Genomic DNA, 26,500 nt, shown 5'->3' with positions numbered 1-26,500 from the left:
ACTCACTCACTCACTCACCCATCCACGCAGCGCCTCACACCCAACCACTCACTCACCCCATCCACGCAGCGTCTCACACCCACCCACTCACTCGCCCATCCACGCAGCGTCTCACACTCAACCACTCACTCACTCACCCATCCACGCAGCGTCTCACACTCAACCACTCATTCACTGACCCATCCACGCAGCGTCTCACACCCACTCACTCACTCGCCCATCCACGCAGCGTCTCACACTCAACCACTCACTCACTCACCCATCCACGCAGCGTCTCACACTCAACCACTCACTCACTCACCCAACCACCCAGCGTCTCATACCCAACCACTCACTCACCCATCCACGCAGCGTCTCACACTCACCACTCACTCACTCACTCACCCAACTTCCCACACGCCCACTCACTCACTCGTTCTCGCATACATCCATGTATTCCTCATGTTGTAAGTTTGCAGGACACCAACTATTCTGATTCCCCCAGGCACGGTCCGACAGAGCTAGAAACACAGACATTCACATTTTTTATCACTTTCACCTGTTACAAATAAAACTTTTTAAATCGGAATATTCCTCCCGTGGGATATTCCAGCATCCGCGCCCATCAGACATCATATCAGCTCACATCCTGTGTTTACGGTTCCTGTTTCGCCGTATTGGACATTCCGCCCATGCCGCCAGGAATTGAGAGACTGTTCCGGTGTTGCTGATCGTTGATGATATTTATTTAGATGTATGAACAATTTAGTAAGTGTTGATTGCATAAGGCATCATCCTTGAAGGTCAGTATATCTGATGCAACACGGTACGTTGGGTTGCCGAGCCGCGGAGGAGGCTATTACACTCCCCTGTCATACCGCGGTATCAATACCAAATGTTATGGAAGCTATGCATATCCACTGAGATGATGCCACAATTCCCAGTCATGAGTTGTACACTAAAAATATTTAGATCCTTAACACAAACCTACGTGCGTTCCTTATTGTATAAGTTGGCCCATTTGTGGTGTATCCCGTTTTGATATTGCTTGAGTATTGCTGAAAGCGGCGTGAAACCATACTCACTCACTCACTCACTCACCAAACAACTCACTCACTCACTCTTATCTTAGGCGTTTAGGGTATAAAGACGTATAAAACGTGTTTACCACAAGGTCAAGTTCTTATCCAGATTAATCTGAGCTTTGTTAAAATAAACAAAGAATATTTTAACAAAACAAGACAAATGCGGTGAAGAATCACATTGTTTCTGTAAGAAACAAAATATGTAATATGTTTTCACTATGACAAATTGTTAACAATCCCTTTTTCCCAGGGGCGGTGGAGTATACTAGTGGTAATGCTGGGGCAGTGCTAAAAGCGGCGTAAAACAATTCTCACTCAGTCACTCACTCATGGTCAACAGAAAGCCTACAGGTAAAATGACAATTTAATTACTTATCTGAACGTTTCACCTGATATCTCGAAACCCATGCTGTTACAAAGGTATTACGAGTGATACACAATAGTTTTCAGTATTGCCAACAAAACCAGCCACAATATCTGAGGTCCTCGCGAAAATGAAGACACTAAGAGAATCAATCATGTAGCTGATAGTCTGTCTCACAGTCCCTGAACCACATTATTTTCCCCACTGCCTTGCCCTCCCTGCAGTGCCAAAGCCCTAGATAAAGCAAGTCAAGATTTCCTCAGGTTCTGAATCTCTGGTTTCCCTGGGACTCCTTTTCAATTTAAATGGTGTTGTTTGTTACTATCAAAATTATATATATTCATAGACTAAGCGTTAGTCTAAATGGACTGTAGTGAATATATTTGTTTCAGGGTCTGTACGACAGACTATATATCCAAGAATATCTTCACAGTGCATTTGTCACTCTCTGCCCTCATCATATGTAACCAGCAGGCTATTCTCAATTACTCATTTGATAATTTTGTGCCGAAAGAAACAACATTTTATTGTGTTACGTGTGACGTCACCAACTCGAACTGTGACCTAATCCTGTCTATATACCATGCCTCTCATGCTGCCCATGCACGGGCTTTGTGTCTACTTGGGGACGACACGCTTCCCGTGCGAGTCGTCATTCAGCGACTGTTGTGCTCTAATGATGTTGAGACAAACCGGGACCCGTCACACTTGAACAAGTTCAAGATAACTTACTCAGCGCAATTGAAAACATGAAAGCAGAATTAGCTACCGCCAAAATGACCTAAGTTCACAGATCTCCTCTCTACGGAAGACATTAGTGCTATTAGTTCAAGTGTGAACACCTCGAACACTCTGTAACAGATATTCGTGGAGATATAGATATCATCAAACAAAATCATGATATTGTGAACGACGACATTGATGCCCTCGCGGAGAAAGTCGATTCTTTGATCGAAAACATGTCCAACGTAGATACCGAACTAGACCGGCTGGAATCTTACAGCAGACGTGACAATATCATAATTCATGGTATACCCGAGGCTGACGGCGAGGAGAAGTCTATGACATGCAAGCGAACATCGTTATCCACTCTTAACGAGCACGCTACTTTCAAGACGTGGGGAACGTCTGACGTTATCGCGCACATGGAAGCGGCGTTAGGCGGGTTAATGCTACCAGACCTCGACCAATGATTGTAAAGCTGCACATGTCTCTGACGATAAGGTGCGCTGCCTGAAAGCAAGACCGGCATTCAAGGCAGCGGGACTTGGTATCTCCAGTGACCTAACGTCACGTCAACGTCAGCAACTTCAGGCTTTGAAGGGGACAAACATGTTCGGCTATTTCAAGAATGGCCAGCTGGTGACAGTACCTCGCTCAGCCAGTGGAGCTACTGGATCCACCAACGTACGGGATACCAGAGTTCTCACCCAAACGAGGAAACGGCAAAAGCGAGGCCGAAATCAACCCTGCCGTAGGATTTGGGCCGAGGCCCGGATCGTATCTCACAGGGTACTGCTCACAATGACACCTGCATTACACCCACTGAACACGAGCTTGTGCAACGAAACTCTCTCATTTCTGTGTTTGGAATATAAACGGACTTCGTAATAAATCAGGAGATGATGACTTTATAGATTATATTAGAAAATTTAATATTATTTGCCTTCTCGAAACCTTTGTTGACTTTGATTACGACATGAATTGGTTGGTTGATTACCAAGTTTTTTCAAGTTCAGCTGTGAAACTGTCTGATTATGGCAGACTTTCGGGAGGTGTGTGCGTGTGTATACATCAGTCTATTAGCAAGTTTTGTAAGTTCATAACTACAGATATCGACAATTTGATATGTATACACATGTCAAAAGCTTTATTTGCTATTGATAAGCATGTTAATTTGATATGCACATATATACCACCTGAAGGCTCTCCTTATTACAACCATGTTGATACCAGTTGTAGTCTAGATAAACTTGAGGAATTTTTATTAGATATACAATCGGAACTTAGTGATTCACATACTGTTTTGTGTGGTGATCTAAATTCCCGAACTGGTAATGCAAATAACCCTTCAACACCCTCACGTGATGATATATTACATAGATACTTTCCATTTCATGAAGATGATGATGTTAGTGTTGAAAATCGGAAGTCTCACGATACATCTACAAACAAATTTGGCCAGAAACTTTTAGATATATGTTACGCATTGCAATTGTTTATCGTTAATGGGAGATTCTACCATGACATCAGTAAACACTGGATTGTGATTGGTTAATTAAAGTCATTCAGAGGTATATAATCACGTTATACAGGTCTCTGTTTTCCGTGCGCAATCATACATGGTTTATGGTAATGCACTATTTTTGTCTGCTCACTAACATGGCGGACACCAAACAACCTACCGATGCATCGATAAATTACGGCGATTTTACTGTCGGAAATTACACACATGTCTTTAATGGATTTAGCGATGACGGGCTCGACTCACTACTTGCGTAAATCACAGCAATAGGTGTTTATACATACAAAAGTACTTCGAAAGCATGGAAACAAATATTCAGTCGACCAAGATCAAAACATCGTCTGCTTTCCGAATAAAAATTCAGCAAAAACAAATATGTTTACGTTGATTCTATGTTATGTCAGAATAGATCCAGCAATAGACTGCTACATAATTTCCCGTGTTAAATTTATTATCAGCTTTCGTCAACGATATCGCCACTGATCTTGATCCGGTAACGGAGGATGCATTAACATCGAACGCCGAAGAAATTTTAATGCCTTCCGTCGACATAAATAAACAGTTGGGTTATCAATTCAAACAAAATGATAATTTTGAAATTTGTACTGTTTCAAATTTAGCGGTAGTAAAACACAATTACAGTATCTGCAAACCGTTCTGTTTAGCCCAACATATTTTTTTTCTAAAAGTATAATATCATTGAAAAGTTATTTAGCTTAGTCATGATCCCTCTTATCCATTACACTGCTTGATCTAAAGTAGTCTACTAAAGTATAATTAATTACCTTACCGTGTTTATGCCAGAGGTACACCCTCATGTCCTGATCCATCCTTTCGGAAATATCACCACAAATCTGTCTCTTTGTCAACAGACTCGCGAACATGCCAGCGAATCCGATTCAATTTGAATTCACTACACTTTGAAGCCACTAGGTCACAAAACACTTTCCAAAATGTAGAAAATAATATCCGTAGAATCGAATTTGAGCACAAAGTACACACATGAGTGTAAGAGTCATCACAGCTGTCGCACGCAGACGTAGAGGTGCGTGAAATCGTCAAGTTGACAGGGCGCAAAATTCAACAGTATCTAAATTCGGTACAACACGGACTCCTCGTTACAGCAAAAGCGCCTCCACTCTTAAATTTTGTACCAGTACCAGTAATTAGATATCAAAGACTATCTCAGTCATACAATCAGGTTAACCTAGCGCAAACTGTCAGAGGCTCTCCTGTCGCATCTTTCAAAATTTGCACGTAAATGTAAACAATGACTTCCGAGAAAAGGTCAAGGCCATGAGGTTGCTGCCATTATTCTGGTGGGGTAAGGGTCTACTGTGGAATTTTCAAATGTGAACCAAGCTTTTTAAACTTATTTGATATATGTTTTCCAACTTATCAGTTAATGATTGGTGATTGATGCATTGAAAAAACAAAACGTGATTTGTTATTACTGAATCTGGAGTTTGTTAGTCATTGACGGTTTCCACCAATCACCCCGTTTCGGGCGATGCCACTTGAGATTGGAATGCGAGGCCGCTTCACGTATTGACCCGTAACCAAAGAAAGAGCTCCACCTGAAATTGTTCATAAAATTGTCATGGTAGAATGGAGATAAACCTACTGTGTGGGAAAATCAGAGGTATATAACGAAATTATAATAGTTCTAAATTGTTCATTTAAAACCTCACGCTACGCGTTCGGTTTTAAATGAAATTTAGAGCTATTATAATTTCGTTATATACCTCTGATTTTCCCACACAGTAGGTTTATCTCCTAAGTATATGGCGATTTACAAGGGGAATATACATTTTGTGCGAATCAAGGTGCTAGTGTCAATGATTATTTTATATGCTCACCCGATTTCTTCCGATACATAGGCAGGTTGAATATTGGGGATCGGCATGAATCTGACCATTTACCTCTTGAATTAACTTGTAAGTTCCCCAATATTAATCATAGCATGAACGATGATAATGGGTCCACAAATATCAAACGACTTGTGTGGAATGATAATTTTGCAAGCACTTTCTTATCGAACGAAAGAAAACATAACTTCGTTTGGAGGAATTCTACTCGAAACAATTGATACAGATGTAAATGGAGCCATAAATGACTTTGTGGAACTGTTATCGACTTCAGCTAATTGTATGCTCAAAAATGTCAATCGCAAAGACCGAACAAATACTCTAAATACAGATTGTAGAAATGCGCGACGTAATGCTCGTAAACATCTTCGTAGATTCAGAGTGACTCGTTGTAATTATGATAGACGGAAATATTGCGAAAGTAGAAATAAGTATAAAGCTTGTTGTCGAAAGTATAAGTTTGATTTGAGAATCCGCAGACAAGAAAGGTTAGAAAGATCTATAAACAGCCCGTCTGCATTTTGGAAAAGTATCCGCCATTTACAAAAAAGAAATACGTCCGGAAATAGCATAACTAAAACTCAATGGTTAAATCATTTCAAAGATGTATTTTCAAACGGTGAGATATTAGACTCAACATTCGACGATGAAATTAACACTATAGATTCCAATAATGACTATTATACAGAAGTAGATCAACTTGTACTAGACAGTCCTATTGCCGAACAGGAAATACTAGAAGCGATAAATCATCTTAAAAATGGGAAGGCTGCTGGACCTGACTTTATCATAATAGAAATGATAAAGTGTTCTAAATTCGAAATTATGCCGTTCCTTACGAAATGTTTCAATAAGCTGTATGAACATGGAATTTTTCCCTGCAGTTGGTCAAGCTCTATAATAAATCCACTTCATAAAAAGGGCGACAGAAACGATCCAGATAATTATCGGGGTATATCATTAATGAGTATCTTGGGGAAAGTATTTACGTTGATATTGAACAATAGACTATCAAACTGGGCGAATATGCGTGATAAGATTCCTGAATCCCAGGCAGGATTTAGAAAGGGATATTCTACCACTGATCATATATTTACTCTGTATGCACTAGTCCAAAAATCACTATCAAAAAGAAAACATAAGTTGTACATAGCATTTGTAGATTTTAAAAAGGCATTCGACTCAGTCAATCGTTTTAAATTATGGCAGTGTTTACGCAAGGCAGGTTTACGAGGGAAAATGGTTAGCATTCTCAAATCAATGTATTCTAACGTTCGATCTTGTGTGCGTTGCAAAGACGGGGTTACAGATTTTTTCGATTGCCCACTTGGTTTAAGACAAGGTTGCTGCTTAAGTCCACTCCTATTTTCCTTCTTCATTAGTGAATTATATCACGATATCAATTTAGCTGGAAAACATGGAATCCAAATGTACCCAGATCTTGTAGAAGTCCTAATGCTCCTTTTTGCTGACGACGTTATTTTAGTTTCGGATACTGTGGTCGGTTTACAAAATCAATTAAATATCTTAGAAAGTTATACTAAAGAATGGAAGTTAACAGTAAATTTAAGCAAAACAGAAATTGTGATATTTAGGAGGGGCGGTCCCGTGGCCAGAAACGAACGCTGGTTTTTTGATGGTCAGTTGATTAATGTATCCGATCAATATTCTTACTTAGGGTTTTTGTTTTCAAACAGAATGAACTTGAATAAATGTGCACATAACTTAACTTTACGTGGAAAAAGGCTTTAATACAAGTTTTATCGGTTTTATACAAAGTTGGAACTATGTCACCCAATGTGTTTTTTAAGATATTTAATTCTCAGATTCAACCCATTTTATTATATGGATCTGAAATATGGGGTTTTCAGCGTTTTGATTGTATTGAGAGAGTGCATCTTTTAGCCTGTAAAAGTACCTCAATGTAAGCTCAAAGACACCTAACTGCATGGTATATGGCGAATGTGGCAGATTTCCTTTGTATATCAATTCTCACATAAGATGTTTAAAATATTGGTTTAAGGTTCTAAATATGCACGAACAACGTCTGCCAAAATTAGCTTACAATATGCTTTTAAATCTGGATAATTTGGGAAAACACACTTGGGTAACTGATATCAGAAATTTATTATTTTCTCACGGTTTCGGTTTCGTATGGTTGAGCCAAACAATTGGCGATGTGAACTGGTTTATTAATGAATTTCGTGTTAGATCAATAGATATGTTCAATCAAGAATGGAAATCCACCCTAGATTCAAGCTCACGATATGAATATTACAGGACCTTTAAAACGTTACTCCAGCCAGAAAAATACTTATCAATAATTACAACATATAGTTTAAGAACAATGTTCGTAAAGTATCGTTTAGGTTTGTTATCTTTAATGATTAATGAGGGTAGAAAAACCTCTGTCCAGAAAGAACGTCGATATTGTCCTTTATGTAACGTTGGAATAGAAAATGAAATTCATTTTACCCTGATATGTCCTTGTTATCACGAATTAAGACAGAAATATATACCGCACCATCTTCTTGCAAAGCAGCCCCATTATGCATATATATCTTTGTTACAAACCAATAATGAAAATATTCTTGCTCAATTGTCCTTATATATAAAATATGCATTAGCTAAAAGAGATCTTCTTATAAAGCGAATTGTATACCCTTAAATATATATGTAAATATCCAGAATATTCCTTTATCACTGTAACTCTCATGTATATGGGCCGGAGGCCTTTCATACAATAAACATCTTTTGACTTTGACTTTGATTGCCTGTCACAAGAACAAAAAAAATATTGGCTGATTACAATTAGTCAGCCTCGCAGTCCATGAACCAAACATCTCCCTTTCCAACCAGGTGTTGCAATGTATAGATTTTGCATAGGTTCTCAACCTCCCAGCTCACTGCTACTCCTGTTAATTTAATGTACAGTTATTCCTTTCTTCAACGAATATACTTAGCGTCAGTTTAAGAAGCTGACAGTATCAGTATTAAGATCCAAAGCTATTGGGAGCCCGGGGATGGAGCTGGACGTTGGGGAGGGGTGTGCTTACTCATCCGTGGTGGCCTTGCACTGAACCAGATCAGCCCCTGCTGTCACCGGCAACACCATCGACATCTTCAGCACCATGAGGCGTGCCATGGTTCGCTCATGCAGCAGCAACATCCTCCACGGATGAAGAGAGCAGCCGTCCTGATAGCGTCTTGGGACCGCCGGAACCCCAATAGTCTAGACACCGACTGGCTGGCTATAAGAACATGCGTTCAGACAGTCTGGAATTAGATAGCCGCCGATTACGATAATTGGTACTGACAGTACAGTGATCAAGTTTCATACCCGAAATTCCAATTCTTCTAAAATAGTGGTTTAAGTTTCATCGGATCAAAGAATTCCTTTCAGTCTCTCATCTTTGAGATCAATGGAAATAAAAAGAAAGCGACTACAAGAAACAAATTAGCATATAGAACTACGATCTATTTATCCCTTTAACGTCTTTTTCAACAATGAAATATTAATGTTCAATACTTCTAAAAAGTCACATGCTAAAATCGTGCCAGAACAATGCTTTCCAAGCGCAACATTTATCAAATATTCTTTCCGTAATATAATTTCGTCAGTATATAAACAGAACTGAAAGCCCCTATCGTAATAACCATTACATATGTAGAAAGTGCGATTTTATCTTGCCATTTTCTGTTCAGCATTCTGATGTCCCATAAATGCCGGCGATACATTCATAACTAGGTATAACCTTTAAAACGTACATTTATACGAATAAACGCCACTAGAGAAGCAGGTGTAAATGTTTATTTCTTCAGTAGAATCTCTGAATACGCACCAGAAAACTATAAAGCATGGTATCTAACACCCATTTAATCAACTTCCATTCACAGTGAAAACACATCTTCAGATTTATTGGCCCCTTAACTGAAACATAAGTTATTCGTCACAACCGGAAGGCATCATGTATATATGAATACAACCGTACCGTTCTAACTTACCAACCCGTGAACCTTCAGTAGCCCATGCTTGTCGTAAGAGGCGACTAACGGGATCGGGTGGACAGGCTCGCTGATTTGGTTGACACATGTCATCGGTTCCCAATTGCGCAGGTCGATGCTCATGCTGTTGATCACTGGATTGTTTGGTCCAGACTCGATTATTTACAGACCGCCGCCATAAAGCTGGAATATTGCTGGGTGCGGCGTAAAACTAAACTCACTCACTCACTCTAACTTACCATATGAATTATGCAATGAAATATGCTCTGTCATAACCCACGTTCTGTTTTCCAAAAATATGTTTAGACTTTATAATAAGTCATGTTATAGTACGTTCAAATTAAATTCACTCTAAGCAGGTAATGACAAATTGTTGTTAAATGTGCAAAACAATAACAATATATTTTAATGGTCAGCTGCAATGTTTTTAGTTATAAAAAAATACATAAACGAAAATGATGTTTTATGTAATAATGTTACCGGGTTAAGTCTATGTTACCTTAAAAACGCATCTCATGCCCTAATATTAAACGCTGTTGTATTGGGTTAGACAATATTATTCACACAAAACTGTTAATACAAAACTGTATTGTTTAAACTCCGATCAATAATGGTTATTGGTGTATTTTCATTATTTAAATTATATCATTTAATTCTACATTTGGTTGATATTGAAAAGCATGACACTTACATGAGATATGTTATTAAATGTAATTAAATTACATGTTACATTCGTTACAATACGTTAAGCCAAAATACGTGGCACGATGATGATGTTAGTCTGTGTCCCTGAACCACATTATTTTCCCTACTGCCAAGCCCTCTCTGCAGTGCTAAAGCCCTAAATAAAGCAAGTCTAGATTTCCTCAGGTTCAGGATCTCTGGTCCTTCTAGGGCTCCTTTTCAATTTAAATGGGCTTGTTTGTTATTATCAAAATTATATATATTCATAGACTAAGCATAAGTCCATGATGATGTAAGCAGCGGGATTTGCATCATACCTTATATGTAAAGGACCGTTGCTCAACATGTGACCAATGGTCACCCGCTGTGCCCAATATCACGTGCATTAAATTACACACTCAACCAGACCCATCTTCACTATAAATACCAAGTGTCTAGCTTGACTGCTCTGCAACTGCTTCATCATCAGTATAGTGATAACAAACTTGTTTCCATGGAAACAGAATACGTTTAAAGACATTAAACTTTCCAAAACGGAGAGTCGTGCCATTCCCGCTGCTTGCACCTAACGGTCAACTCGGAGGTTATAGTCTTGCATCAGATCAGATTGTAGTAATTGTTTTCATTACTTTGGGATTTCGTGGTGAGGCAAACTTGCCGTGCTGCACATCCACAGAAACACCGACCCTATTTATAAACCCGCTGGAATACGGCTTGTCTGTGTGCTGTGTCGACAAGACAGAAGATACTCCTCAAAGCATCGGGCAGGACACACGCTCAGTGGGATTCTATACAAAACCCTACCTTGTTGGTAAGACCTTCTACCATCCTAATACCTAACTTACTTAATACGTTTAACTTATTTAATCATTTTGATGTTTTAATGAATTTAATTGATCTATTTTAATTCACTTTATTAAACACATGCGTTCAAATCCATTATTAACTTGAAGATGTTTTCCAGCGAATCTTGTTAATGGAGACTTGGATGTGCTTGTTTTCATAATGTGCTTAAATCATAAGTAAAAGTGCATGTAGATGTTTTGTCGCTTCCTTTTATTGAAAGGTATATTTCGGTGCAAAGCTCACCATCTCCAACTGGCTCCTTCACTCTTAGTATGACGTTTCCCTCGGTAGGAGATAGTCTATATGAGACAACGCCTCACTTACAGCTTACTATATAGGCAATGATATGTTTTGTGTTAATGAATATGACACGATGTTAACCTTGAACTTAACGCCTCGCGTGGCCTTCCAGGGTGACCTTGCCTCAAGTTGGCGTCATAAAAACGTCAAAAGACACATCTTGACACTTTTGTTAAAATCTTGACGAATTGACAGCGCAGTGACTGGAAGATACACGAAATATACACTTGGCCGTTTCAGAAAAAAACCTGTTTCAATATAACTTATCTTTGTAGATTTGTTTCTCTCTAAAGTGTCTATTTAATATACGATCTGGCTCGTATATGTTTATTTGATGTGTTTATATTGCATTCTAGACTGTAATAAACATGCCCATAATATGAATCTCGGATTAGTGTTCAACTATTAGGTTGAATGGTCTTATCAGTGTTAATTTGTATTTTTGTCAAGGGAAGTTTGTTTGAAACACTTTATTGTCATCTTTTTAGCCGCAAGGTTATTTGGACCAAGCGGTAGTTGTTGGAACTCTTCTTCGGTTGAAATGAAGCAATTAGTATCGTGTTCCTTGAAGGTAGCGTCTGAACTTGTTTCCTGGTATCCCTGCGCCAAACATCTGAAGAACTAATCACCAGCGCATTCTCACATATCAAATAGCACGATTCCATTCGACGAAAGTAACTCTGTTCCAAATGCCACCCAAATGATCTTGGAAATGAATAAGTTTATACATGGCATATTCCATGAAGGTATCTTGTATCAGGAACTTTCTTCCGCGGATGTTGATAGGAGTGAGAGATGGATGACCATATATGGATCCAGGTTGCTCGACATAGTGCATTTATACACATGCTTGCTACCACTCCCCTGATCATATAGCACCTATCAACGCTGAATTCTGTCAACATATAGCATTTTCAGTGATAAGTCCGATTTAGGGATGGGAAATAGACACAGCATTAGACTGTAATCAGTGGTTGTAAATTCATCCAGAGTTTGTTTTCGAGCTGTTCCTGGTAGACCGTTTAAATGGAACCCGACCCGAGCCTGCCGTCATTTGGTAACCTGCACTGCAACGCATACATAGTTTGGGTTCACAAGAGACACGTGTCGCTCACTTCAGTCTAGGACTAGCAAAGTGTTTATTATCAAATTGATAGATTTAAACCTTTTGGCGTTATCCCGTTTCTCGTAGAATTATTAATAAAATTATCCCTTTTTTTTCGAATAAATGAAATGGTTTGGAAGTAAACCATTAACACTTCATAACAGGGAACTACTGCGGGGGCGCGGGGGCTAACTTAGTGCTTAAAGCGTTCGCTGGTCACGCTGAGGAACCGGGTTCGAATCCCCACATGAATACTATGTGTGGAGCCCATTTCTGGTGTCCCCCGCCGTGATATTGCTTGAATATTGCTAAAAGCAGCATAACACTAAACCCACGTTGTCGTTGGTTAGGTAACTGAATTTGCGCGCCTGATCCTGAGGATTGTTGGTTCGAACCCCGGATAGGACTCAACCAAAACCGGTACAAGAAGTAAAATCGCAGAAATAGTATTGGACATATCTGACACTCTCTAAACCGATTGCGTCTCCTTCAAAGTAAATGTCCTTGTATATTTTTCACGCTAAAGATACTTCACGTGATAATTGTGAACCATCAAACTTTCTGTCGTGAAACAGATTCTTCTTTAAGGAAAGTAGGAACCATCATTAGGTGGAAGATGAAAATGAAACAGATAAGAACTGGATATTCTACCCTGATCTTAGACTGACGCTTAGTCTCTAGATATATATAATTTTGTTTGTAACAAATAAACCCATATAAATTGAAAAGGAGCCCCAGGGAGACCAGAGATTTAGAGGTAATCTGGACTTCATTTAGGGCTTTAGCACTGCAGGGAAGGCTAGGCTGAGGAAAAATAGTGTGGTTCATGGACTGTGAGACAGACTATCCTGATCTGTTTGATGGGAGTACAATAGTTGTGTTTTGGACCGTTTGATTTGCAGTGTTTCGGCGACTGTTATAACGTTTTGACCACATTGGAATTATTTTGTCAAATCCCATTTTCAAGTGTTAACTTAATTTTGGCCGTGAGTGTATGCTCTGTATGGTCTAGCCTTGCTCCAAGACTGGGCTGAACGCTGAGCCCATGGATGTATCGTAATTCTATCCTTCGAACAGGCAAGTCTAGATAAGCGAAGGACCCCAGTCTGTTGCGCTAGTCTATGTATGTTCCTGCAATGTAATATCATATCTTTCTTTGACGTAAATCAGTGCACTTTGAAGGTCAGGGTCGTGTCCATACCTACAGGACGGCCTAACGTGGCTTGATATATTATCCTCATAGTTTGCAGTGGCACTTATGGAGCCAGAACTCACAGCAGTAACAGACAAGCGTGGTCGTTAGGGTTAGACGCGTCCAATAAGATTAATTACTCACTGGCTGATTACTCTGGCTACTGGTGCCTTTACTCTGTGCATTGCGTCACTTCTCTGTGTGAAGTTTATCGAGCACCTTCGGTAAAGGTTGATGAAAGGGGTTATTGTGCAACATATGAAGGCAGTCGGAATGTTATCAGCCGACGAAGAGTTTATATCCTGCTGTGGGGGTATAATTAACTTGAATACTCGGAGTAACATGAGAGATTTTTATCTGCTTAACTGCGATATTGCTCGCGGTAGTGTCAGATAGTTACTTTGTAACGTGGAGTGATGTTTATCCCTACCTGGCAGTTGCTCCGATGATAAATCCTTCCAGGATGACAAATTTAAATCACCCATGAGCTATTGCTGTTAACACAGCATGCAGTGAAGGACAATTCATGAAAATATAGTTTTATAACACAATTAATGTTCATACTGATTCGACGTCCATCCCTCCACAATCAAATCCACCATCAACTCCATAATGCTTCACAACGAAACTAAGATCTCACTACACTGCACACTCAAAACTACATCAGAACAACTTATCAACAATACACCATGACACCACCTAACTTAAAATCATCGGAAATACTATCCGACAGAGCCCTGCACAGTTAATAACGCTGAAGGGGTCGTTGTCGGCACAGGTACAACAGATATGTACCCCAGGTACGTTTCTGTATACAGATATGTACCATTAACAAAGTCAAACTACAGAAACGTACCCCATACCCTAAACGACGGACGAGTCCATATTCAGCAACCAAATACCGAAACCGTATGTAGTTATTCCCGTTAAGCTGATTGCGAGTGGTGTACGTTGTGCACCGGGAAATATTCGGTACTGTGTATGCTCTTATATAACGGAATCAAATGCATCTAATACAACAGTATGACAGTTTTGATCAAGAAAACGGCAAAATGCAGAATGGAATCGTCCTAGGGTACGTTTCTGTATTCTGATTTTGTTTAGGGTACATGTCTGTATACAGAAACGTACCCGGGGTACATATCTGTAGTGCCCGTGCCGACAACGACCCCTTCAGCGTTAACCTATCCGCCACATCGAAACTTTCAAATAAACCACCCCAAGCCATCCACACAGCCAGTAGAATACCTCACATCCATTGATCTTACAATCATCCGAAAAACATCGGAGTCAGTCTCACGGTCATACATGTCAATCCACAACAATCTTGGTAAACAACTTTTCAAACATCTCACAACTGTCAAGTAAACAATCTCCTAAGACACAGCCAGACAGCAGATTATCTCATATTCAGTCACGTTACAACCACCTGACAACCATCAAAAATCAAAACAAATATCTGACAGAATCTTAGTCATACATGCTAATCCACGGCCATCACAGTAAACAATCTGCCAACCAACAACAACTATCCACAACGACCATCCTACAACCTACAACCACCTCAAAATCATACCCGTGAAATCTACCTCACAAGAACCTCACAATTGTCCCACATTCCCTTCAGAACCACCTCATAACTGCCTTAACACCTTCTGAACCACCTCACATAATGGCGGCAAATCCCCTCACAATATGATAAGACAGTATCGGTTTACATGTCAACATAACATCGTTCCTAGTATATCACAAAACTAAGCTACCTTTTAGTTTGCCACAAAAAAAACCTCAACACCCCCCCAAAAAAACACACAAACAAACAAACAAAACCCAAATCCACCCACACCCACACCTTCCCCCCACTCTACGCAACATAATGAACCACATGGGACTATTAGGTCACAATATTTAACCAAGGCCCATCAAACCACATCTTAATATTTCCCAACACAGCGGCTTCCATGAGTTGAAAGAACTTCATCAACCACCTCACATCACTCAACACCATCAAACACTCTCACAACAACACAGAACGTCGTGAAGCCCAGAGAACATATACCGATGGCGTATGGTCACTGTGAAACCAGGTCACAGCATCACATTTCACCATCTAACACTCTCACAACACATTACATCACCAAACCATCTCATATCACTCAATACATTTAAACTGTCTCCCAGCATTACATCATCAAAAACCAACTCTCAACACTATCAAACCCCCTCACAAGACATTACATCTTGAAATCTCATCATTTCTCTCAACGCTATCAAACGCTATCCCAACAACACAGTATACAATCAAACCCTCCCACCACATATTACATTATGAAACATCATCGCATCTGTCAACGCTATCACACTTTCTCACAACAACACGTCATATAATCAAACACCCCGTAACACATTACATCGTGAAACCTCATCATATCTCTCAAAGCTATCAAACTTTCTCACAACAACATCATTATACAATCAAACCCTCTCACAACACATTACATCGTGAAACCTCATCGTATCTCTCAACGCTATCAAACGCTATCACAACAACATCATTATACAATCAAACCATCTCACCACACATTACATCATGAAACTACACTCAATTGCAATTGAAATAGGGAGATTTGTGAATGTGCAGGCTCCTGATTCAACCGACCGGGGAATGAATCTTTTTGCAGACGTGCTATTTTTATAATAATAAACATATCATAATCAACACAAGAGACTCACAGCCCGGAATTACATGACAAAAGAGCCCTTCTAAAATCCACAATGGATCCTCAGAAGAATGTGTAGTCGGAGTTGCAAAAACTATCTCTGAAATGTTCACTTTAAGGAAAGGAAATGTGTTGTTTGCATTTATGCTCAAGTAAAGTATTCTTAACAATTTTATTTTGTAGAAATGTATGTATTTGTGGGTTACGTTTTGTATGTAGATTCCGTTCTATTCTGTTCTTTTCACATCCCTCCCTACACCAAACCTACACTCATTCCTTATATCCATTTCCAATCAACCCACTCCAAATTGCCACTGAACATTCCACCGGTCATACATAACGTCCAGCTAACTACCAGCTGTCCACGACTGACCATCTATCAGCCGAACCATGCATTCCTTCTTGACTACTGCTGCAACCGTCGACTGGCCGTTCCGACAGCAGCTGACATCTAATACCCTAGCAACCTACACCATGTAACCACCAGAATATGTGATAACATTCAAAACTCGTAATATTTAAAAAAGTTTAATGCGTGCGCCTGTGTAAACTGATACTTACTCCTGAAATAGGCTTGGTAATTTTGTGTTGCACTTCCTCGCCAGACTAATTTCTCTGACACATTATTGATATTTACTTTATGCCTACAACCTGCTTCTTAATGACTCAACCCTATCGACCAAAGTAAAATACCTCTTGTGTATGGTATTCACGTATTATGGCGTTCTACCTTACTATGAAGACATGCTAACATTTTCATCAGAGCGTGCTTTCTGGTGTGAGCAGTCATCATACACCAGTGCATGGTCCCTGGCTTGAACAGTCATCAAACACCAGTGCATGGTCTATGGCTTGAGCAGTCATCATACACCAGTGCGTGCTTTCTGGTTTGGAGCAGTCATCATACACCAGTGCATGGTCTCTGGCTTGAGCAGTCATCATACACCAGTGCGTGCTTTCTGGTTTGAGCAGTCATCATACACCAGTGCATGGTCTCTGGCCTGAGCAGTCATCATACACCAGTGCGCGCTTTCTGGATTGAGCAGTCATCATACACCAGTGCATGGTCTCTGGCCTGAGCAGTCATCATACACCAGTGCGTGCTTTCTGGTTTGAGCAGTCATCATACACCAGTGCATGGTCTCTGGCTTGAGCAGTCATCATACACCAGTGCGTGCTTTCTGGTTTGAGCAGTCATCATACACCAGTGCATGGTCTCTGGCTTGAGCAGTCATCATACACCAGTGCGTGCTTTCTGGTTTGAGCAGTCATCATACACCAGTGCATGGTCTCTGGTTTGAGCAGTCATCATACACCAGTGCGCGCTTTCTGGATTGAGCAGTCATCATACACCAGTGCATGGTCTCTGGCTTGAGCAGTCATCATACACCCAGTGCTGGTTTGAGCAGTCATCATACACCAGTGCATGGTCTTGGCCTGAGCAGTCATCATACACCAGTGCATGGTCTCTGGCTTGAGCAGTCATCATACACCAGTGCGTGCTTTCTGGTTTGAGCAGTCATCATACACCAGTGCATGGTCTCTGGCTTGAGCAGTCATCATACACCAGTGCGTGCTTTCTGGTTTGAGCAGTCATCATACACCAGTGCGTGCTTTCTGGCTTGAGCAGTCATCATACACCAGTGCATGGTCTCTGGCCTGAGTATAAATGCACTCTCCTATGTCACTGTGACATTTTCAGCTTGGAGAAGGTCATTGAGCAGATGACTCTATAGGCATGAATGTCTACTGTTTATTCTCCTTTACGTTGACTTTTTCATCAACTGTCTGGCATTATGATGATTTTTTTCATTTACTGTCTGGCAGTAAATTCTTATTGGGTGAAGGTGTTATTTTCTGTAGTGTGCTTAATCATAGATTTAAAGTAGCCCTGCCCTCCAGTCACACCAAATCATGTCCAACTCCACTGACTGGCTCCCTGTCCTCTTCCTGGTAGATAGAATGTCTGCACGGAGAAGGTCGATGGTGCGATCCCTGAGTAAATAATAACTACTAGTATTAAAGATGGTGCTAATTGATACCTACCAGCATTAGGGGATAGCTGGTCGGCTTGGTGTCAGGAGGTTAGGTTAACACTGTACAACTGTCATTAGTTCGCAAGCGCGCGCGCACGCACGCACGCACGCACGCACGCACGCACGCACACACACACACGTATACACAGCAAGTCTTCTGATTAATACAAAACACCATCATTAAGATGATGCTTTCTTAACACGCTATCGCCGTCATCGTCCTTCTTTCACATTTTCTTCATATATGTTATTGTTATAATCCTCATCATTGTCGTTATTGTAATCACCATCACCATCGTCTTCATCATCGCCATCACTATTATTACTATTATTTCAAGAAGTTCATGCTGGGTTTCAGCTAGCCATGCCGGAGCAGACACAAGGACCCGTTGTCCAGGACAACAACGATGGGACCATTTGTGTTCAGTACAAGCCTCAGGCGGAGGGGAAACACGAGGTCCAGATGACCTGTAATGGTGACACCGTAAAAGGTAAGTCTTGTAACTCAAGTAAATCACCCCTGAACTAAGGACCCCTGTTATTCTTGGTGTGAACTGACACGTGGGCTATTGGGTTCCCCAAACACTGCTGGATATGTGGCCATTCTGACCAGAGCGCTGGAAATGCTAATATACATGCTGTTAATGTCCTTAGTTAATGACCTACTCCGGAACCATCTGTAAAGGCACGAACAGAATGCCATGACATGTATCAGTGTCAACACTGTGAACTGAGAACAAGATCATGTTCAGGATTACTTGCTATAGTTGGACAAATATGGCTCTGTAAACTCTCGCTGCATCTTAGTGACGAAGGTCAGAATAAGTATAGATAACAGGTGATTTTGTATGTATCAATATCAACACTGTAAACTGCGAACAAGATCATGTTCAAGGCTACTCGCTATAGTTGGACAAATATGGCTCTGTAAACTCTCGCTGCATCTTAGTGACGAAGGTCAGAATAAGTATAGATAACAGGTGATTTTGTATGTATCAATATCAACACTGTAAACTGCGAACAAGATCATGTTCAAGGCTACTCGCTATAGTTGGACAAATATGGCTCTGTAAACTCTCGCTGCATCTTAGTGACGAAGGTCAGAATAAGTATAGATAGCAGGTGATTTTGTATGTATCAATATCAACACTGTAAACTGCGAACAAGATCATGTTCAAGGCTACTCGCTATAGTTGGGCAAATATGGCTCTGAAAACACTTGCTGCATCTTGGCGATGAAGGTCAGAATAAGTATAATTAGCAGGTGATTTTGTATGTACCAATATTAACACTGTTAACAGCAAACAAGATCATGTTCAAGGCTACATGCTATAGTTGGGCAAATATGGCTCTGTAAACTGTAAACACTTGCTGCATCTTGGTGTTGAAGGTCAGAATAAGTATAATCAGCAGGTAATTTTGTATGAGAGAGAAATACATAAGTTTAGGACGAAAGAATTCCTAAATAGGAGCCAACGTTAACGTTACAATCTAAGAAAAAGCAATTCTACACAGAGAGGAGTAATCATTTGATTTCGGTAGCATGGTTTCGGAAGGGTTATCTGTTAGTTATGTAAAACTGAGTAAGGAGCATGGGTCTTCGTTATAGTTTCCTAAGAGTCCCAGAATTATACGTCCTATAGCAGAAACCATATAATTAATATTAATAATATTATTTTTGGGTCCCTGGTTCTAGTAACCGTTTGTCACAAGAACCGACAAAGATCAAGTAATTACAGTTAGTCTCACAGTCCCTGAGTAATTACGAGCAATTACAGTTAGTCTCACAGTACCTTTCAACTAGCTCTTATTTTAATGTTTTAACCCTTTAAGTACGTCCCACAGGGGAAGAGTCCGTCTTTCTCACCTCTTCAGTATAGATATAGTAGCTCTCCAGAGATATATAGTTTCAGACACTACGCACTGATTCGGGTTTCAGAAGGAGTCTTTGTGGACCGTTTGAACAAGCCTTGCATTGTGGAGAGAATAAAACTCAGTCTAAGATTATTCTGTGAAATAAAAATTACCGGAACATGTTGCTTATTATCATAGAAAACATAGCCTGAACCCATGTACTTGATAGAGCTACAGAACTGTTATTTGAACTTCTAGATATATAATCTTATCAAATGACACGATGTCAAAATATAAACGTGATTGTAAATGCTTGTTTATTTAAACCACAGGCACGTTTACATTGTGCATTGTACCCGATGGCGATACAATCACCAAATGCGAACATGGCGTATGGCAAAAGGAACCACAAAGAAATCCAAACATCGTTCAGTATCTTATGACATAACACAAATATTTACTTAAAGCATACATCATGGTTACATAAGAAACAGGGGTATTGTAAATGCAAATTCCTTTTGCTCGGAGGATTGTGGTACGTTTCTCAATACCTGTATAACAGCCCTTTAGCCAACCTGTGAAGCGTTCGGGAAAATAATGAGGCAACCACATTGTGTCATTGGGAAATATCAGGATAGAAGGTGCACCTTTGAACCCGATACATCTGGAAGATGATGAATAGTGGTGTAATTAGGGGAACGGTTTTCCGTCTGTGTATAGCAGTACATTGGAGCAGGAAGGTGATAGGTGTGTCTCTTCTGTACAGTGGCCTTGGGTTTGGAATCTTCAGGGAAATCTTGACTGGAGCCATGCCAACAATGAAATGTATCTGCTAGTGTGTTGCAGAGATAACGTGAAGTGCTGGTGCTTGGTGCCGTCTAACGTATACCTCATTCCGTATATGATTATTGCAGCAGATGCACGTTTCTTTTAACGTTACATATATCACTGGTGGGGACTTTTAACCAACATAGCTTGCATTGTATGGTAATGATATTGAGATGCACTGCAGTGGGAAAGTGGGAAGGTAAATGAACGTTAAAGGACTTTACTTTTGCAAGCGTAGGCACTGTCATAAAAGAAAGCCATTTTGATGTGTATGTCTGCTTGTGACGGGTTGGAACGATGATAAGCCCACACGAGGCTTTTCAGCTTCATTAGGCAGTGGTGACAGGCGCTCAGTACCCTAGCCCGGTTTATCAAAGCTTCTCCGTAACTGATGTTATGTTAGTATACTCATACTCTAGTCCTAGTGAACAGTTCACGCTGTGACGGCAGCCACCATTCGTATTTGATGACCTCAGTACTAACTTACGTCAGCCTTGTTGCTAGAAGGGTTTCGAAAGGACCAGGGCACCGTTCCTAGTAGTCTGTCTCACGGCCCCTGAACCACAAAATTTTCCCTACTGCCTAGCCTTCCTTGCAATGCTAAAACCCTAAATGAAGCAAGTCTAGATTTCTCACTGGGGCTCATTTTCATTTCAATGGGTTTATTTGTTACTCTCAATATTATATATATTCAGGAACTAACCTTTAGTCTACGTTCCGAGAAGCCATCGTGCCTGTCAAAGGGTGGGAGTTATGTCCACCCTAGTGCTAAGATGGTTTTTTGGAACGGAGCCCTAAAGATTGATTTATTTGCTTGGAATCGATTGAGAGTTGCATATATTAGACAAGTATATCAACCGTTCATTATTAATATTATTTTATATATATTCTTGATGATAGACCTTTGTGAAGATGTCTTTTTCATTTGATTAAGATCCTAGATAGACGAGTCTCCAAACACTGACGACCTTTATGCAAAGGTACTGAAACGCCTCTCGCCAAGGAAAATTCCTACGAGACGATTACTGATATGCATATAAACATGAATGAGTGAGTGTTGAAGTTTTTAACAATATTCCAACAACAATATTCCAGCAATATCACTTCGGGGGACACCAGAAATGGGCTTCACACTTTGTACCAACATAGTGAATCGGACCCTGGTCTTCGGCCTGAAGGGGCGGTGGGGTAGCCTAGTGGTTAAGGCGTTCGCTCGTCACGCCGAAGACCCGGGTTCGATTCCCCACATGGGTACAATGTGTTAAGCCCATTTCTGGTGTCCCCCACCGTGATATTGCTGGAATATTGCTAAAAGCGGCGTAAAACCAAACTCACTCACTCACTTAGTCTTCGGACTGAAGAGCAATTTAAACGCCTTTACCACCAGGTTACCACACTTCCTCTATAAATAATTAACATAAACATTGATCTCTACTCTCTGCTTCTATTATCCGGAGGGGCGGTTTGGTAGCTCAGTGGCAAAGGCTTTCGCTTGGCACGCCGAAGGTCGGGTTCGATTCCCATACTCACTTACACTCTCTTTAATCCGGACATGTGTTATTACGGACGGTTATATAACCTTACCTACTGTTAACAAGTAATAACGGGCACATAGCATGTTTCATTGTGTGTAATTTCTCTGTCACATCGGAGATAAAACAGTGTTTATTTGAAATCTTCTTATGTCCAAACTGAGCATGGTTAATCGAATAGCAGTTTTGAATATTGTCAAACAGAGGACCCTCTCTGAAGTAGTTGTTGATTGAATTTATGGGGTGTAATGTTCATCAAAGATTATTTGAGACAGCATCTTCGACAACTGTCTTCAACAGCAGCTACTTTCTCTGAATGTTTAGGAAAACAACATAAATACAGGCTACCTGACTGCTTGACATTTTCAAAACATCTTTGATAAGGAGCTAACTGTTGTTCCATCACCAGACAGTTTCTGTGTTGTCTGTGAACACACTTCCATAGGTCGCTCTGCAAGCAGACGCTTGGTGTTCGAGGGGATCTATCGACACACCATACTCAGAGTGTAGGGTAACGCCTTCTCAAGTAGTCTTATCACCTCTACCGATTCCCCAGACATAGCTACTGGAACCATGGAACCGTCAGGTGGCCAAAGTAGAACACGTGCCATGTAGCTCATAACGTGAAACCCGAATGCTTTTAGTTCGATATACATGTATATCGTTTAGGATTATATATCAACTAATGGTAGTTAGTTTATGTGTGATGTTAATCCATGTCTGCTCATAGCTCGAATATTTACACTCTGTCTGTCTCGAACCACTGTTGAAATTTTTCACTGAAGATGATCTTTTTATTTCGTTTTTTCGCAACGATCCAATATTTAAAATATTTCTAATGGAATGTGTGACCTTGATCACACCCTATTAATCATCGAATCACTAGCATCATGTGCTTGGATTGCTTAACGTCCGAGTAGAGCAACAGCTGACGTTCAACCCAACTCATTCATCCATTCCAAGTAGCAACAAAATCACTGAAAACAGTATAACATGTGGAAAAATAATAGTTAGTACATTTATTATGAACTTCGCTCCACATTTAATTCTGGGTATGGGAATGAACCTCTGCCTCTAACTTTGAACACGTATCAAGCAAACACGATGATATAAAAGTTGGCGTTGAACCGAACTCACTCACTCAGTCGCTTGCATACTGATCTCCTCGTATTGAAAGCACTTTTGTGGAAATAGCTGCATAGCTCATAAACTAAATATTTGAACTGTCTATATTAACACTCATTAATGTCTATTGAAAGCAACGCGCCAGACACAAATCTCAAGGATAACTAATATTTATTCCACAAAGTAGCGTGCCACAAAGATGAGAGAGAGTGTTACCACACGAGTCAGGACCAGATGTTACTTAAAGAAGCCTCGTTGATTGTTTACGCGAGGAGCTCCGAAGATGTACAGAAGTAGTGAATTATGTTGTCCTGTTCAGAGACAGCTTATTGAGATCCCCGATTGTAGAAAATTAAGTTAGTGGGTGGCTGTGTTTAAAGAAAGATAATTCAATGTAGACCTAAACGCGGGTCGTCTTCAAGCAACGGAAAACATTCGTTCAGTTTTTAAGAGAAACAGTGAATGTGATTTTACGCCTGTCACGAGTACTGACACAGTTGATACGTTTCAGCCTCAAAACCAGTGGTGATGTACCTTATTGGATATTGAAATTACGAAATACTTGTTTTTGGTCAAGGTACTGCTGGGTATCTACTCTGTTTTGGAATTCATAGTAGTAAAATTTGCCAAGCAGGTGCATTAAGTGAATTAAGTTTAACGCCTCTTTTAGCAATATTCCAGTAATATCATGGCGGGGGATGCCAGAAATGTCCTTCACACATTGTACCAATGTGGGTAATCGTGGGCAATCGAACCCTGGTCTTCGGCGTGACAATCGAACGCTTCAAGAGACACCCCTTCAATATTGCTATGATTGTGCTAAAACCTCATTCAGTTATGTAATATCTACAACGACGAGTAGTAACGGGTGGGCCCGGTCTTAGTTCCCTCCGTGGGCACAATGTGTGTTGCACATTTCTCATTTCGCCGCCACATTGTATGAATATTCCGTAGACCTATACCCACTCACACCAAATAAAATGATGAGGCGATCTGTGCTGTTTTACAGAATGCATGAGTGTCTGTGCTTGGAAATCCCTATTCGCAATTCAGATGATGAGAATTCCTGGTTTGATATCACTGTTGGCTCGGAAGGAGCAATAGCTTCTTCGGGTATTACGTATCAGAACGATACCATCAAAGAGCCACATTAATCTTGTTTATTATCCATGTTATACTGGGTTTACTAATGCTGTAAATATTTACCACGCGATGCTAATGCAATATTTTTAGTATACCTGCAACATTGACCATAAGTGTATGTGTGTGTGTGTGTGTGCGTGTGTGTGTGTGCGTGCGCACGCGCGTACGTGTGTGCTGATCTTCACAGCCAGGTGTGGTGCCGGTTACATCAGAATAAAGCGTTTGATTGCACTCCTGTAATCCAAACACAAGCGCCAGACACATAAGCAAATAATACGCTGCTTTGAAGGTGTTTCCTTAGCTGTAAAAAAGAGACGTATTGAAACACTCAGTTCCCACCTACCCTGCTACTTGTATATGAAGGGACATAGAACTTGAAGATGAATTACAGTTTGATCAGTTTATGGGGAAACAAGAGATATTTTACGGCAGGGAGGCAAGTGTGCACTTTACTGCTAGCTCCCGGCGTACCCATCCGTCGAAGAACATGGCACCTTGACACCAAGCGCCTGCTGCATTGAATCGCGTTCCTTTTTCGCGAGATCTTATCGAGACGGCTGAACGGAGTATTGCTCCGCGGCATCATGTTAGAAGTCTCCATCGTCACGGCATTTCCCAGTGCGCTATAATATACATGCTTTTGCTTCTTTTGTCAACATCTTTTGGCTTGCAGACTATGTGTTTGGCGTACCATTGAAAATATAGAGATAGGGAAATTTCAAACCTTGGGCGTTTCGCTTTCGAGGAAACTCGAATGAAGCTAATCTGGTGCTGAGACTAATCAGCTTACACTGAAAACACCTTTCAAAGGTTGCTGTGATCCAAACCACCTTTAAGGTGTCTGCATTGCTTAGACGAAGTCCAGCCGAGTTAGAAACCTTTAGGTTTGCTCAGATAACTCAAACTTAATTACTCAAACACACAACAGCTGAATAAATACACTACAACCGACAGCCCCGCGTAGCTAGATAAGTAAAATGTTATTAGTCGTTCGTCTTGAACCTTGGTAGAACGTCTGTTTTTACTTCGAACCAAGTTGTTTCAACCTGGTGGTCTCAGAGGAGACAAGAATCATATGACCAAATGACGGCATGTTCTGTTACTTGTTAAAAGCATGGATTAAGTCCGCTGTGAGATATGCATCGTCTCCCCCATCCCACTGTACCAATTGAAACCTACAGCGTTGTTGTTGGATGCCGAGGGGTAGTTTTATCACGTTCACGTTTCCGTGATTTCACAGTTAGAAGCTGGGCACATTACCACGTTTCCGGGATAGCTCAGCCCAGTACTCCAGCTGGGCGCCACATGAAAAGGTCCCGCACCGGTATGCTTTGGTTTGTACATACGTGGAACTGATGGTTCACGTTTGGCCTGAAGAATGTGCATGTATACATTCAAGCAGGTTCATTTACGGAAGCAGCTTCTTATGCTTATAAACAATGATACCAAAAACCAAAAACTTTTAATCTGTCCAAGAGGCGGTGGGGTAGCCTAGTGGTTAAAGCGTTCGCTCGTCACGTCGAAGACCAAGGTTCGAGTCCCCCAGGGTTAGAATATGTGAAACCCATTTCTGGTGTCCCCCACCGTAA

At 40.6% G+C, this 26,500-nt stretch overlaps 1 protein-coding gene across 4 annotated transcripts in view; it reads left to right on the top strand.

Moving 5' to 3' along the window:
- The first annotated feature begins 10,769 nt into the window (after positions 1 to 10,769).
- Positions 10,770 to 26,500, top strand: part of LOC124261417 (filamin-A-like) — a 51,432-nt gene continuing 35,701 nt past the window's right edge. For 2 of the 4 annotated variants that reach the window (XM_046695734.1, XM_046695731.1), the window contains exons 1-2: positions 10,771 to 11,041; positions 18,788 to 18,920. In XM_046695734.1, coding sequence (XP_046551690.1) covers positions 18,794 to 18,920 — 127 coding nt within the window. In that variant the 5' untranslated portion in view covers positions 10,771 to 11,041; positions 18,788 to 18,793. Of the gene's footprint in view, positions 11,042 to 18,787; positions 18,921 to 26,500 lie in introns of all 4 variants that reach the window. The other 2 variants (XM_046695732.1, XM_046695735.1) reach the window with 2 other exon arrangements.

Source organism: Haliotis rubra, unplaced genomic scaffold, assembly GCF_003918875.1.
Source record: "Haliotis rubra isolate DU_JTF1 unplaced genomic scaffold, ASM391887v1 Scf8, whole genome shotgun sequence".
In the NCBI taxonomy this organism is placed as follows: Eukaryota; Metazoa; Mollusca; class Gastropoda; order Lepetellida; family Haliotidae; genus Haliotis; species Haliotis rubra.
This window is presented reverse-complemented; position numbering and strand designations above follow the sequence as displayed.